Source organism: Diplodia seriata (assembly GCF_021436955.1).
Source record: "Diplodia seriata strain FDS-637 chromosome Unknown scaffold_8, whole genome shotgun sequence".
NCBI lineage: Eukaryota > Fungi > Ascomycota > Dothideomycetes > Botryosphaeriales > Botryosphaeriaceae > Diplodia > Diplodia seriata.
The window spans coordinates 254,933-268,248 of NW_027117315.1; the positions used below are offsets into that span (position 1 = coordinate 254,933).

The window sequence follows — 13,316 nt, forward strand, 5'->3', positions numbered from 1 at the left end:
GCAACGCGAGTCCTACTTCTGCTTCTTGTCATCCTGACCCTCCGTGTGGGCGCCGTCCTTGGAAGCAGCACCAGAACCCTCCTCCTGGGGGTCCTTCTTGTCATCGCGGTTCTGGCTGAAGAAGTTCATCTTCGTGAACTTGTCCTTCTGACCCATGTCCTGGGCCCACTTGGCGGTCATCTTGTTGACCTCCTCAGCGTCGTCGTACAGCTCGGTCTTGGTCTTTTGCGCGCTCTGTAAGTGCAGTTATCCTTACTTCATAAAACGATCGCGGGACAAGGATTATTCTTGTACCGGGGGCGCATGGCCGGCGGCCACGATCATGGCCTCGATCTGAGCAAGACGGACCCTCTCGCGGGAGACACCCATGCCGATGGCCGTGTGCTGGAGCAACTCGGGGTGGCCGACGACCGAAGCGCGGTAGTCGCGCATGTAGTTCGTCTTGAACTCGAAGGGGCTCGTGTCGGCGTGGCCGGTACCGACGTAGCGGGCCTGGAGCTGCTCGAGCTGCTGCTGGGTGCGGAGCTTATCGGCCTGCGCGTCGCGCGTCAGCGAGATCTTCTAGTGAGGTGCGGCTGCGGTACTTACCATAATGCCTGTTGTCGGATGTGGAAATGGTAAAGGTTTGGAGAGTTTGGTTACGACTGGGAGCAGTGCAGGCTGTTGCGTGCGCAATCGTTGTCGGAAGAAGAGGTGAAGGTGACGGAGGAGGAGCGGCGATCGCCATGCGCAGCCCTAGATAAATGTCGCGGGGTGGCTAAACTTCGGCTGGGCTCGCGTGCCTCGTGCCTGCTTCGTTCGTTCGCGCGTCTGCCGTCGCGCCTGCCTCTCACGCAATGCACGCCAGCCGCCGCCTGCTCCACGCCGCCTGCCTTTGCCAATTTCCCCGGGAAGCCGCCATTGGAGTCGCGCCGTGCCATTCCCCGTGGTAGCACAGTCCCATCGTCGCTTTTTATACCCCCGCCTCATGGCACGTCAGTTTGTTATTTCGACATCACGTCCCCAGGCTTAGCTTCAATATATCAGCGCGCATTCCTTCCGGCCTGTCCATTCACCCAATCACTTATCTCTCCATCATGCCCGAAATACCAATTACCCCCGGTTCACCCAGCCGCTCCGCGAACGAGGACACTCCGATGGACGACGCTCCACCCGTAAATTCCATGTCGACGCGCCCAGCTGCCGAGGTACCGTACAACCGCGAATTCGAAGACAGCGTGATGCGCGCCATCTTGGATCCCCCGCCCACCAGCGATGGCATCGAGTCCCACGGCCCGCTGCCGGCGTTCTTGCTTGGCCGCGACACGGTTCCGCACGAGGAATTGCCCCTGCCATTGGACGACCCGCGCCGGCAATACAAGTCCACTATTCCCGGAATCAAGCTTACCCACCCGACCGGCGCGTACGAAGGCGGGAATCCGGACCCGACCGAGGAAGACAAGGCCTGGGTGCGCGAGTGGATCGAACGCAACAACATCAAGACGAAGGACGACCTGGAGCGCGTCAAAACCGAGGCCATTCAGGAAGAGCTGGACGAAATGCGCAGGCGCGCGCGGGCCCGCCAGGAGGCGATCGGAGAACGGGAAAAGATTGAAAAGGAGCTCAAGGCGCTCAACGACCAGCGCGAGGTCGAGCTCAAGGCCCAGCGCAGCATCATCGAAAAGGCCAAGGCGAAGAAGGAAGAACGCAGGGCGAAGAGGACGAAGCTCGCTGCACCTGTCGACGAGGTGCATTGAGCTTGCCCGTCCTGTTTTTCCGTCTTTGCTCCTGGCTAATCACCTTTTTTTGTCTTATGCCTCCAGGCTCCTCGACGAAAGCCTCCGTCGACCGAGCCCATGGGCGATGCTGGCATGTCCGACGCGGTACCCACACAAAAATTCACCCGTCCGGTAGAAAGACCGGCTTTGAGCAATGCTCTCGCTTCAAAGACACCACCGAATGTCCCCAGAAAAGGGCCGCCAACCGCCCCTGCAAGCATGAGAACAGCAAGACCGTCGTCGTACTCCAGCAAACCTCTGGCCGGTCACGGAATCTCGGCAACGACACCCGCTCTCATGAAACAAGGTCCACCAATCGCACCGGCCAGCATGAGGATGGGGAGAACATCTTCGTATAATGGGTTTTCTCACGGTAACAGGGGGATGTCGGCAGCGCAACCTGCGACCGTGGGAATAGTCCCGCCAACTGCTCCCGCCAACATGAGAATGGAACCTCCACCGCCACCGCCACCGCCATTTACGCCACTTCCCAAGGATAGTGCGGATCGCCGGAATGGGGAGCAAATGGAGGAGAAACAGTCTAGAGCGCCCTCTGATGAAAGGATGTAAAGGACCCTTTCATTATGAGGTTTTTCTTGGCGAGCGAGTCGGGGGCTCAAGATAGGAAGTGTGAAGATTGGGATCTTGGCTTTGTGTAGGGCTTTCTTATTGATACCCCCCTTTCGGAACCAGACCGCGAGTCGAAATTGTGATAGGGACTATAGTTCTTTCAACGGAAATCCGCTGCCCGTTACCAGATTGACTTTCACCCCACGGAATCCATGCGCCTGGTACTGCAAAATTTCGAAGTGTTAGGCCGAAATGATGGTAATGCTCAACCTCGGAGACTTCATCCTCGCCGTGAGCCAGTTTTCGCTCAAGTTATTTATAGGAGGCTTAGCGTAACACGTGACCCACACGTACCGTCGAGGGAACTCCAACGCGTCAAGCCTTCTGCGTATTGTTGAGAATATGAGCCGTGGTAGCAGTAGATAGCCTAGTCATCCAAGAGCAGGGTACATAAGGCGCCCCCGGGCGTGCCCGCCCTTCGCTCTTCATGCCACTCCTCCAACAGGAGTACCAACATCACTTTTTCCATCAACATCCTCACACGTATCAGCCAGACGCCATGGACAGGTCACCCAAGAGCGAGCATCGGCGTCCAACCCCCGAACCAAAGCGCCAGCAACCTCCCGCAGTGAGCCTCAACGACCTTCCGGAGGAGTTGATCGAACAGATTGCCCATTACCTCAACAATATCCCACCTACAAAGTTGTTTGAATTGTACACGGCGAACCCGGAACCACGATTCCTACACCCTTTCTCTTCGGTTTCAAGGAAATTTCACCGCATTGCCACGCCCTTGCTCTATTCATTCTATATAGATACAGGACCCCGTCGCCCTGCCGCTCTGCATCAATTCGTCTTGACAATTCTGAGGAATCCGGACTTGGCTGCCTGCGTCCGCACAGTGGTATTCCAAAACCTTGGCGCCTACGAGGGGTGCTCATCTCCTTATCCACTCAGGGTTAGATGGGCCAAAGGAGCAAAGGCCGAGATCATTGCACGCGCCAGACAAATCGACTTTGGAGACGACGGGCAGATCAGTTCTCGCAGAGATTGGCTCGATCGCCTAGAGTGCGAAGGCCGCGATGCAATAACCTTCCTTCTCCTCACGCAAACGCCCAACCTCGAGACCCTGGATCTGGAAACGGCAGGCGCCGAGCTTGCGGGCTTTCATCACTTCATGACCACGTGGATGAGAGAGGCGCATAATCTCCAAGGCGTCTTCGCCAACCTTCGACATGTCGTTCTGGGAGATGCTGCAAATTATGCCGGGTATGACCATCTAGGGGAGGACAAGGAGTGGGTTTTTTTGCTCCCCCCTCTGCGCACGCTTGAGCTCTGTGACAAATTTTTGGGTTCTCGCATCAGATACGAGTATATGAATCGGCCTTGGAGTATCGAGACCCTTATCATCCGGGCTGAGATCATGACTCCGCTGTATTGGAAGCTTCTGGTTGGATCTTGCAAGGAGATCAAACATTTGGTGTATCGACTTCACGATCAAAGTTGGAACAATGGCGGGATGACCACCGACGACATGTACGATGTTCTACTGGCCCACAGGGACCACCTGGAAACGCTTGTCCTGGATACACCGCTGTTGAGCATTCACGCGCGATACATTTTGCCCATTGGGTCGTTTAGAGATTTTCGCCGGCTGCGCCATCTAAGTATCAGCGGGATCATTCTGCTCTATGACCTCGACCTGGACCTGGACCTGGGCCTGGACCTAGTGCTAAAATCATCACCACTCGGATACGATAGAAGACCATTACGATCCGACAGCGCATTGGTTCTCGTTGCCCATGGAAGGTCACTGTGCCAGGACTTCTTTCCGCAATCGCTACAGACCCTCTGCGTCGACCTCACCAGCCTTTATTCCGACATGGTTACGCTTGTCTGTCATGTGACGACCGACATCTACAAAGGCCGATCCGATGGCTGGCTTCGGGATCTCCGCAGTGTGCAGTTCACGGTCAGTTACAAGACGTGGAATTCCAAGGATTTGTTCGAGAAGCTTTGCAAGGCGGGAATCCAAATGATGCAATCCGGCATAGACGAATACATGATCCATGTCGTCCCTCGGAATGCGGATGACATGAAGGCTGGGAAGGTCAGTTCTTACTCCCTTGGAAAAGATGGGGAATTCATGGCGGCTGGTCAAACGGACCACTCAAATTTCCAGAACAGCAATTTCTCCGTGAATGATGGTCTCTGAAGGGACTATTGCTTGAACTGTTTGGGGTCTACTATGCCGGGCACGCGCACATATCTGTAGACATCAGCACCGTGCTATAATGGGTTATACTAGTCTGGAATTCTTTCCCCTCATCGCCATCGGAATTATTAATTTCTACTTCCTAATACCAAGATGCCCTTTGCTAGAATTTCCGGAACACGGCCATGCTGGCCCTTGATGGTGGACAGCGCCAAAGTCGAGGCAATCATCAATGAGGGCAAGTGCTGACAGCAGTACTGCTTGCGAACCATGGACTGCACGATGTTTTCTTAAAAGCCCTCATCATATTTTGCGGATGCTGATGGCTGTCAACTTCACCATTCCGACTCCAATGGCTTTCTCTAATGACGGCATCTAAAGGAAGCACAACCGAGTATAGAGGAAGTGGTTGAGAATAGTCGACCTTCTCAGAATCCTCTGTCTGTCGATTCCAAGACAGCTTTTTCAGCATATTGCAGTGCAGAATCGCGAGGGAGAGGCGACTTTTTAAGCCACCACTTACTACAAGGCATCTCCATGTGAGCCGGTGACAGCGACGTGTCATATTGCATTCGCAGCGCATGACACGAAATACAATTATTCCGTTCTGGAAACGCATCCACGTGCGATGTAAAATTAGTCACCTGCAGTGGTGAGTAGTTCAGAGACATAAAAGGCCGCCTCGCTGCGATGTATCTTCTACCGCTCAACAGCTACTGTTACACTGCTCTGGAAGACGCTGTAGGATTGAAGCGCAATGTCCGATTCGCAGAATCGACTCCCTCGTCCGCCCTTTGGAGCGCCTGAAATAAGGCGAGGTTGACGCACCGCAATAAACCAGCGTTCAGCGAGTACATGTGGATCGCAGCAGTATTATGCATGAATGGTGGAGGGCGGTTTTTTCATATGATAACCTTCATCACACCTTCTCATTGCTGAGGTTGATGTAAATACCAGAACGCTACAACACTGACGAAGGCTCGCCCACGCCGGTCGCGAAAGGGAACCACAACGCCACCGCAAAGTCAGGTATCTTGTGTTTACGTTTCTTGGTAGTGACAAGTTGGTTGCGCAGCACCGTGGGTGGGTGAGCGAGTGAGTGGGTGAGTTGGGTGAGTTGGGTGAGTGAAATAAATAAAAGTGGGTCCGGGTATATGGGTCAGGGTACCTATATATAACCAACCCGCCACTCCCTCCCCCATCATCCAGCTAATGACGGCTACGTGGCTCACATGGTTTCGACCACGACTCCTAGGCAGCGCTTGTAGGGTAAAGCGTACGGATAGACCCCCAAAAAGGCGATGGCCCCTTCGTGTCGCCTTTCTTCGGAGCAAGTCCATGCACCATGCACCTCGACCGGCTTAGGGAATCCTGCGGGGTCTTGCCCATGTAGCGCGGCGGTGCGGTGCGGTCCAGTCCTGGGTTCAATTCCCTGCGGCGGCGGCTTCAAGTTTTTGCCTTTTTGTTCTTTGGTGTCTTTTTTTTTTTTTTTTTTCGAACTCGCTGTGGCGGGGAGGCACGGCGGGAGTCCACTTTCTTGGATGTTGAGTCGCAGACCGGTAGTGTATGGGCCACCTGACACTCTTGCTTTCGATAAATCTGTCTGGATATTGCAGTTATAGAGCCATGAGGGAAGGCGGACTTTTTGAAGTCGTCGTCACTCCAAGATTCCTCACCTTGAACCGATGGCCGCAAAACCGCGTCGCCGGGCACCTGTCTCCCACTTGCTACACATGACGCAAAATGATGTCAGCTCACGAGCATCATCCTCATAGTCTTTTTCCTTCCGTGTGACCAAGTGAGCCGCGGCCTTTTGAAAATGAGCAACTATAAAACAGCCGCGCCCGTCTCTGAACCCCACGACGACAAAGCCTCTCGCTACAGGAATCATCATTTCCGTGTTACATAACCATACTACTGGTTCGTTCCCTTTCTTCGGTCTTCTCCCCAAGCGTGTGAAGAAGACGTGCGAGTGGAGGGAATCCGTCATCGATGCCAATAATACTGATCAACAACCGACGGTACAGATGATGCTGTTCTGGATTTGACTTGTCTTGATGCAGAGCATCATCATTTGCATTCACTGGATTGTCCCACCAATTCGGTCTCTGGCCATAATAACGTTGAGCGGACGCCACACCGAGAGTACTTTGATCTTCGAGACGTGAAGCAACAGACAACAAGGCGAAGTCGTAGCGGTTTCCCTCCATGAGTCTAGGTCAAGGAGCCCGTTGAAGCGTGATTGGAAAACAAAAAGCGAGGAACCGGAGACAGGTTGCGCTTTTACGAGCCACGACCGGAGCTCGGCCACGGGATCCAACCATGACTTTCGACGTCCGCGTGAGCAGCACAACCCGATATGGCACGCGTCATGCGAACGATCCGCAAACAGCGCATGTGATCGTCCCCAAAGCAGCCATGTCCATCATCACCGGCAAACAGAAGAAGAAAAGCACCAGTCACTTCGACGTACGCAAAAAAACCGCACGAGGAGATAACCTACATCACCATCCTCCCGCCCTCCCTCCTCGGCACCACCGCCACATCTGAAAACGTCACATGCATCAGTAAAGCACAAGATCACGCACGGGACTGGCCTCTCCCGCCAGCATTCTTTTAGCCATCGCAACACATATGTAGATGTATGTATATAAGTCCTATTGCTATATACACACCTTATACCCCGCCCCTTACCTGTCCATCAATGATTCAATCCTCTTAACGAGGAGATGTCCATATCCTGCTTCCCCGCAGGCCCCAACCAGCCAGTTGATGGCCGGTGGTAGTGGTAGTAGTAGTAGCGCCCAACCATTATCCCATCCATCCGTCCACCCATCCGTCTATCCACCTATAAATCTCAAAAAGAAAAAGTAAAACTAAGACAAGTAAAAAGGAAGTGGAGAGGATATTTACGCCAAGAAACAAAGAAAGAAGAAGAAGAAGACAAGAAGAAAAGATAAGCAAACAAGAAAAGGGAGTAGAGAGAAAAAAAGAAACGTAAAGACAGACGCTAGTAACGCGGTACAAACGACACTTATCACGTACGGGCGATGTGGTATATATAGCCATCTACTTTTTTTTGGCCAGCTAGCCAGCCATGCCGTGCCACGATGAAAGGAGATATCGAGACTGAGGAAGGAAAAGAGGAATCCCTTATTGGCGTACCATTCACGTGCTCCGTGCTTATACCAAGGAGAGAGAGAGAGAGAGAGAGAGAGAGAGAGAGAGAGTCGAGGATAAGACAAGACATGACATAACGAGCCAAAAAAAAAAAAAAAAAGGCAACAGAGAAAAAAGTAGTAGAAGGACAAGTAACACCTCCAACACAACGAGTCGAGAGAGAGAGAGCAAAACACAACGACAACCAAACGGACAAGGAAAAGAAACAAACCGTTATTAGGTCAGCTTAAGTCCCTCAGCCCCAGCCAGCAGCGCGAGCCGGGCCGGGCCAATCCCATCCAAAAAAAGATGATGATGGTAAAGAAGAGAGAAACACTATATGAAGAAAAGAGACCAACAAGACTTCTCTCCCGCGTCGCGATTATGCCCTCTCTCATTCTCACACACACACACACACTCTCTCTCTCCTCCTTCAACGCGGTAAAACAACAAGAGAGAGAAAAAGAAAAATGGACGGTAGTAAGTAATCAATCCCAACAAGGACGAAAAGTTTCATAGGAACAGATATAAACTCGGCAACTGCAACTGCAACTGCAACTGCAACTGCAGCAACAACAGCAGCAACAACAACAACAATAACAATAACAAGAAGAAGAGAAGAAGTTAAAAAAGTTTCAAAACCTCAAGTTCGACAAAACCCGACGAACACAAAGCGCGGCGAAACGAAAGCCACGTGCACCTACCGGCAGCAACGGCAACGGCAACGGCAACGGCAGCGTCAGCGTCAGCGTCAGCGGCGAGAAAGAAAAAAACTATAAAACAAGAAAAAACGGTGGTATCCCATCAACCCCCCACTCACTACTCCCATCCCCATCCCATCCGATCCAGTCCAGTCCAGTCCAGTCCAGTCCAGTACACGGAAGGAGCATAAAAAAGAAACGAAAAAAAAAAAAACATCGATCAATACGGCGCAACCCCCACCCCCAACAACCCCCCCACGCGTCCTCCTCTCGGCCCATCAGCAGCAGAAGCTCCAGTATCATCATCATCATCCCCATCCACCCCGATCCCCGCCAACAACCCCCCAACGTCCATCCTCGCCCTGCCGTTCGCCCCACCACCCGTCGTCGCCACGCTCCTGCTGCGCGACCGCCCCCGTCCGCTCTTGGTGCTCTGGCCGCCGGCGCGGCTCTTGATGCTGCGACCGCTAGTCCGAGTGTTTCCGTTCGCCGTGACGCCCGTGCCGGCGGCGAGGCTGCCGTTGCGGGAGGAGGACGAGGCTTGGGTGGCGGTGCGGGGGCGCTGGACGCCACCGCCTCCGCCGGTCTCGTTGTTGTTGTTGTCGGCGGTGGTAGAGGAGGGAGCAGGGGGAGGTGGGGTCGTCGTCATGGCGGGCGTGCCTTCGCCGGCGAAAGCGGCGGGGATCTGCGGGACGGGCGGGGCGTAGGGGTCGGCGTCGGCGGCGTCGGCGTCGTCGGCGAAGCCCATGGTGGACGAGGGGATGGTGGAGAGGGGCGGGCGCGGCTGGCCGTTGTCGTCGGTCGTGCCGTGGGAGTAACTCGAGCCCGGGGCCGGGTTGTAGCTGTACTCGCTGGTGCTGAAGTCGGCCGAGACCATCGAGTCGCTGTCGCCGCCCTCGTCGTCGTCGCCCTCGTCGGCGCTGCGCCCGCGGCGCGTCATGGGGAGCGGGTTCTCGCCCTTCTCCGACAGCACCCGCTTGAGGTCGTCGAGCCGGATGGCCGAGCGTGCTGATGAGCTCGAGTTGGGCCCGCCGCGGTTGCCGTCGTTCAGGCCGGACAGTGCGGAGCGGTGGTAGTGGTTCATCATCGAAGGGGAGGGCATGGGGCTGACGTGGCCGGTGGGGATGTTGACGCCCAGGTAGCCGTTCGATGCTCTCGGGTCACCTCCAGCGGTGGCGACCGAAGAGTGGGTGTGGGCTCGCTTGGTCCGGTGCGAGATGCTGAGGCTGCCCGACTGAGAGCTGGCATCGTTGTTCGATGCCATGGCGGCAAGCACCTCTTCCTTGTTCCAGGACTCCAACATCTGGTCTCTGACCTTCTGCGGCAGGACATTCGACTTCGGCAGCTGAGAGTCCCTGGGATCATCCATGAACCCACCACCAGAGATGTTTGGAATGCTGAGAGAAACCGAGAATGACCGGTTAGGGCTACCGGGAGCGCTTTGAGGCGGGGAGTAAACGTTGTCCGTGTATCCCTCCGCAATGTGGTCCACGAGCTCCGGACGGTTGTCGAACGGCTTGAGCGCCTGGTGGTCAACAGTGTCGGCCGACAAGCCCTTCAAACCTGCCACGGACTCAATATCCTTGAGTTCGGCGGGCGGCACGGAGACTCCCTCCAACCACATGCCCGCCTCCTTTCGCCGGTTGATCTCATTCCCAATCACCATGCCGGCGTGACTGGCAGCAAAGTTGAAGCTGGTGGAAAGCGCCCAGAAGTAGCCGTGGACCAGACTACCAATGCGAACCTTTGCCGCCGCGCTCTCGATCATCGGGATGTCCTCCTGCAGGCGGAAAACCATCGGAAGACCGGTGCAAAGAGCGTTGACGCCAAGCTTGGCTACCAGGCGAGTCAAGAGGAGGTGCAGAAGCAGAATCTCCTGGTCAGCCTCGGAGCCGCTGCCAAGCGCGTACTGGTGCGCATTCTCGTACACGGCGAGGTGGAACAGCTGAAGGAAGCTCGTCCGGAACCTCCTCGGGCTCTTGTCCCTCGGCGAGCCCGGGCTGGTCGCATTGCTGACGGCTCTCCGCACCAAGCTGTCGCCGTCCTTCCTCTCCTTCTTCTCCGCCTTGCCGGAATAGGCCTCGGGCACAGCTCGGAGATCCGTCTTCTTGAGCTCCAACTCCAACCACACGAGCACTGCGTCGGCGTACGCTCTCCGCACCTTCGAGCCCGGGTCGCGGAGCAACCACTGCGTGCCTTCCCACGCATCAACACCGACGCGGCTGCGGCCGACGTGGCCCTTTCCGCTGGCCACATCTCTGCCGTGCGCGTTTGCAATGTGCAGGATATCCTTGATGGCTTCTAGAGCAATCACTCTCGCTGTTTCAAACGAGAAGAAGTTGTCCGCACCCGGATTCTCGTGCAGGTTTGCTGAGCTGGCCACCGACTCGACGGTACCGCTGGGGTCCTCAATGGCGGCGGCGGTGTTGGAAACGATGGAGTTGTTGGGAGCACCGGTCGGCTTCAAGCGGGAGAGAACGGCGGTGAGCATATCGGGAATCTGGTCGGTGTAGTAGATGTGCGTTGCCAGGTTCGACACGCACTTCTTCAGCTGTTGCACGAGCTTTTGCCGCGCTTCCGTCGGTGTCGTCGCCCGTTCGCTGGCATCGGCGGTGCTTTCCTGGGGGGCTTCAATGCTGTCCTTGCTTGCCTTTGCGTCGGCTCCGTTCAGGAGGGAAGCAGGACCGCCCACTTGCAGGAGCTCAAGGATGCGACCCATCAAGCCAACCAGGACATCCATCACGCTCAGGCCAATGAAGTTGATGCGCACATCGCCAAGAAGCCAAGAGACGAGCGTGGCAAGGATGTACTGCCGCTCAAAATCACCCTCGACAGCCTTACTCCGAACCAGGGAACTGGAAGCAGTAACAAGAATAACGTAGCGGTCCTGCACAGGCGCCCAGCTGCACATCATACCGCACAGCTCTGCCGGCCACGAACCGTCGACGATGCCGTTGGGGAAATGTTCGGTCGACTTGACTTTCGACGTGATGAACTTCAGGACCGCGAGTGTGGCCTGCCGTAACTGGTCTCGGCTGACAATCGTGAAGATGTTCCGTAACGCCTGAAGCGCAACGCTTCCAGCCTCCTCTTCAGCAATCTTGTCCGCGTCCTCCGTGGTCCCCGCTGCGGCAAGGGCGTCTCCCTCGCTCTCCCCGGGCACGGTCGATGTGCTTTTCCTTCTAGCATATGCGGCCTCCTTATCAGTATGTTCCCTCTCCTTGTCCCGAACTTCCAGCCGGGTCAGGTAGGCGCCGTTTTCCGCGTACAAGTTGACAAGGATGACGGGGATTATGGTTTCCAATTGCTTGCCGGCAGACAAGCTTTCCGAGCTGGCTACCGCCTTGAGCGCGCGCAGGCCAGCCTTCCGGAATCGAATGGCAACGGGCCAGCTCAGGGGTACGCCAGCCTGTGCGGGTTGCTGGTTCTCCTTGTTTGCGAACTGGGCGTACAGCTGCACAATCTCCTCGTACTGGGTAAGGTATTCGTTGTCCGCAGCCAGTGCCGCCGGATCCTGGTGTTCGCAAAAGGCCTCAAACATGGGCACGGAGGCCTCGACCATGGTGACATCATTGGAGCGGAGGACGGTGCGCAAGACGCTGAGGACGCTGTTCGCATACAGCGGGATGTCTTTCGGACATTTCTCGATTAGTGCCTGTAGGATTTGAAGAGTGACAAGGACGCTCCTGCGCAAGAGTAGACAGTTAGTGACAGTTCACTCAAGGGAATCCTCCCACCAGCCCACGGGCGGAACCCTGCGCCAGGAAGAATCGGAGAAGACGTACGCAATTCTGCTCCTCCAAACATCCCCGGCCGTCCTCTTGTCCAGAAAGTCGCCGACCTTGACCAGCTTTGTCCTCCGCGAGCTGGCGTAGAAGAGCAGGTAGCTCAGCTCGGAGCTGTTGGGCTTGACCTCCTCCTCGCGATAGCCCTTCTGCAAGCGCGGGTAACACTTCAGAATCAGCACCTGGTGCTTTGGGCGACACGATTGCCGCAAGGAATTCATGGTTGGCGGAGTTGTTTTTGTTGTTGTTGTGGCGGCGATTCTTCAGGGCGCGGAAAAGCGCTGATGACGTGTGGTTTTTGCTCCTCCCCAACCTCAGTAATTTTTGGTCCTCGGCGAAAGAAAGCTCGCAGGTTCGACCGAACGCGCGGCGCAAACGGGGGCTGGGCGGCGCAGCTGCGTCTGGTAATGCGCGCGCGCAGGCTGACGAGAGTGGGCGCGGTTGCCTGGAATCGGCAGCTCTCCCAGCTGGTGTGGCGCAAGTCGCGGGCTTGGGTTCGGGGGTGGACGTTGGGGAAGAAGGGAGAGTGTTGTCGTTCGGATGGAGGGGCGCGCAACGGGCCGCTTGGAGACAAGTTCAGGCGCCGGCGGGCGGAGATTTGGGAGCTATGGGAAACGGAGCTGGGCCGTCAGGGGAGAATTACGGGCCTTGGGGTTGCGGCTGGCACGAGCGTCGTCTTTCTCGGATCCTCTCCTTTCAATGCCTGGCTGACGGCATTGGGTCTCGGCCAGACGGTTGGGTGGCTGGTGATGGTGAGATCTGCCTGCTGATCGCGAGTACGGCGTCGGCGGCGGCGCTGAAAACGTGTCGTCGAAGGAAGCGGGCTGAGTAGTGGAGGGCTGCGAGTCGGCGGGCTGATTGGTTAGGCTCGGCTCGGATGCGGGCGTCCTGGCATTGCAGCTCCGGCCGACTCTGCGCGGCAGCATGCGGATGCGCTGGCTGTGGAGAGAACGGTCAGGCGGATGCGCACGAGGCCGGTCGCTTGCGCGCGCTCTCCAGGCACGACGACGGGTTGGTGATGGGTGAATTGCGATTGGCACCCCGGGCCTGCATGGGCTCAGAGTCGGGATGCGGCTGCCGACCGCAGAAACCTGGCCCGCAATGGGCTTCTAGCGAGCACCACTCACAC

At 56.2% G+C, this 13,316-nt stretch overlaps 4 protein-coding genes across 4 annotated transcripts; 2 read left to right on the forward strand and 2 right to left on the reverse strand.

The window, feature by feature from the left end:
- Window positions 1-12: 12 nt before the first annotated feature.
- On the reverse strand, window positions 13-591 carry SLS55_007676 (uncharacterized protein; the record flags this gene model as incomplete). The annotated part of the gene is made up of 3 exons (XM_066779092.1): window positions 13-234; window positions 319-561; window positions 589-591. 3 exons carry the CDS (start codon window positions 589-591, stop codon window positions 13-15), a joined length of 468 nt encoding a protein of 155 aa, XP_066629896.1.
- Window positions 592-1,076: 485 nt separating this feature from the next.
- SLS55_007677 (uncharacterized protein) lies at window positions 1,077-1,736 on the forward strand (the record flags this gene model as incomplete). Its single annotated transcript, XM_066779093.1, has 1 exon — window positions 1,077-1,736. The coding sequence occupies one exon, from the start codon at window positions 1,077-1,079 to the stop codon at window positions 1,734-1,736; it is 660 nt and encodes a 219-aa protein (XP_066629897.1).
- Window positions 1,737-2,579: 843 nt separating this feature from the next.
- Window positions 2,580-4,542, forward strand: SLS55_007678 (uncharacterized protein; the record flags this gene model as incomplete). Its single annotated transcript, XM_066779094.1, has 3 exons — window positions 2,580-2,585; window positions 2,659-2,666; window positions 2,895-4,542. 3 exons carry the CDS (start codon window positions 2,580-2,582, stop codon window positions 4,540-4,542), a joined length of 1,662 nt encoding a protein of 553 aa, XP_066629898.1.
- Window positions 4,543-8,622: 4,080 nt separating this feature from the next.
- Window positions 8,623-12,408, reverse strand: EFR3 (plasma membrane localization protein; the record flags this gene model as incomplete). Its single annotated transcript, XM_066779095.1, has 2 exons — window positions 8,623-12,088; window positions 12,122-12,408. 2 exons carry the CDS (start codon window positions 12,406-12,408, stop codon window positions 8,623-8,625), a joined length of 3,753 nt encoding a protein of 1,250 aa, XP_066629899.1.
- Window positions 12,409-13,316: the final 908 nt, after the last annotated feature.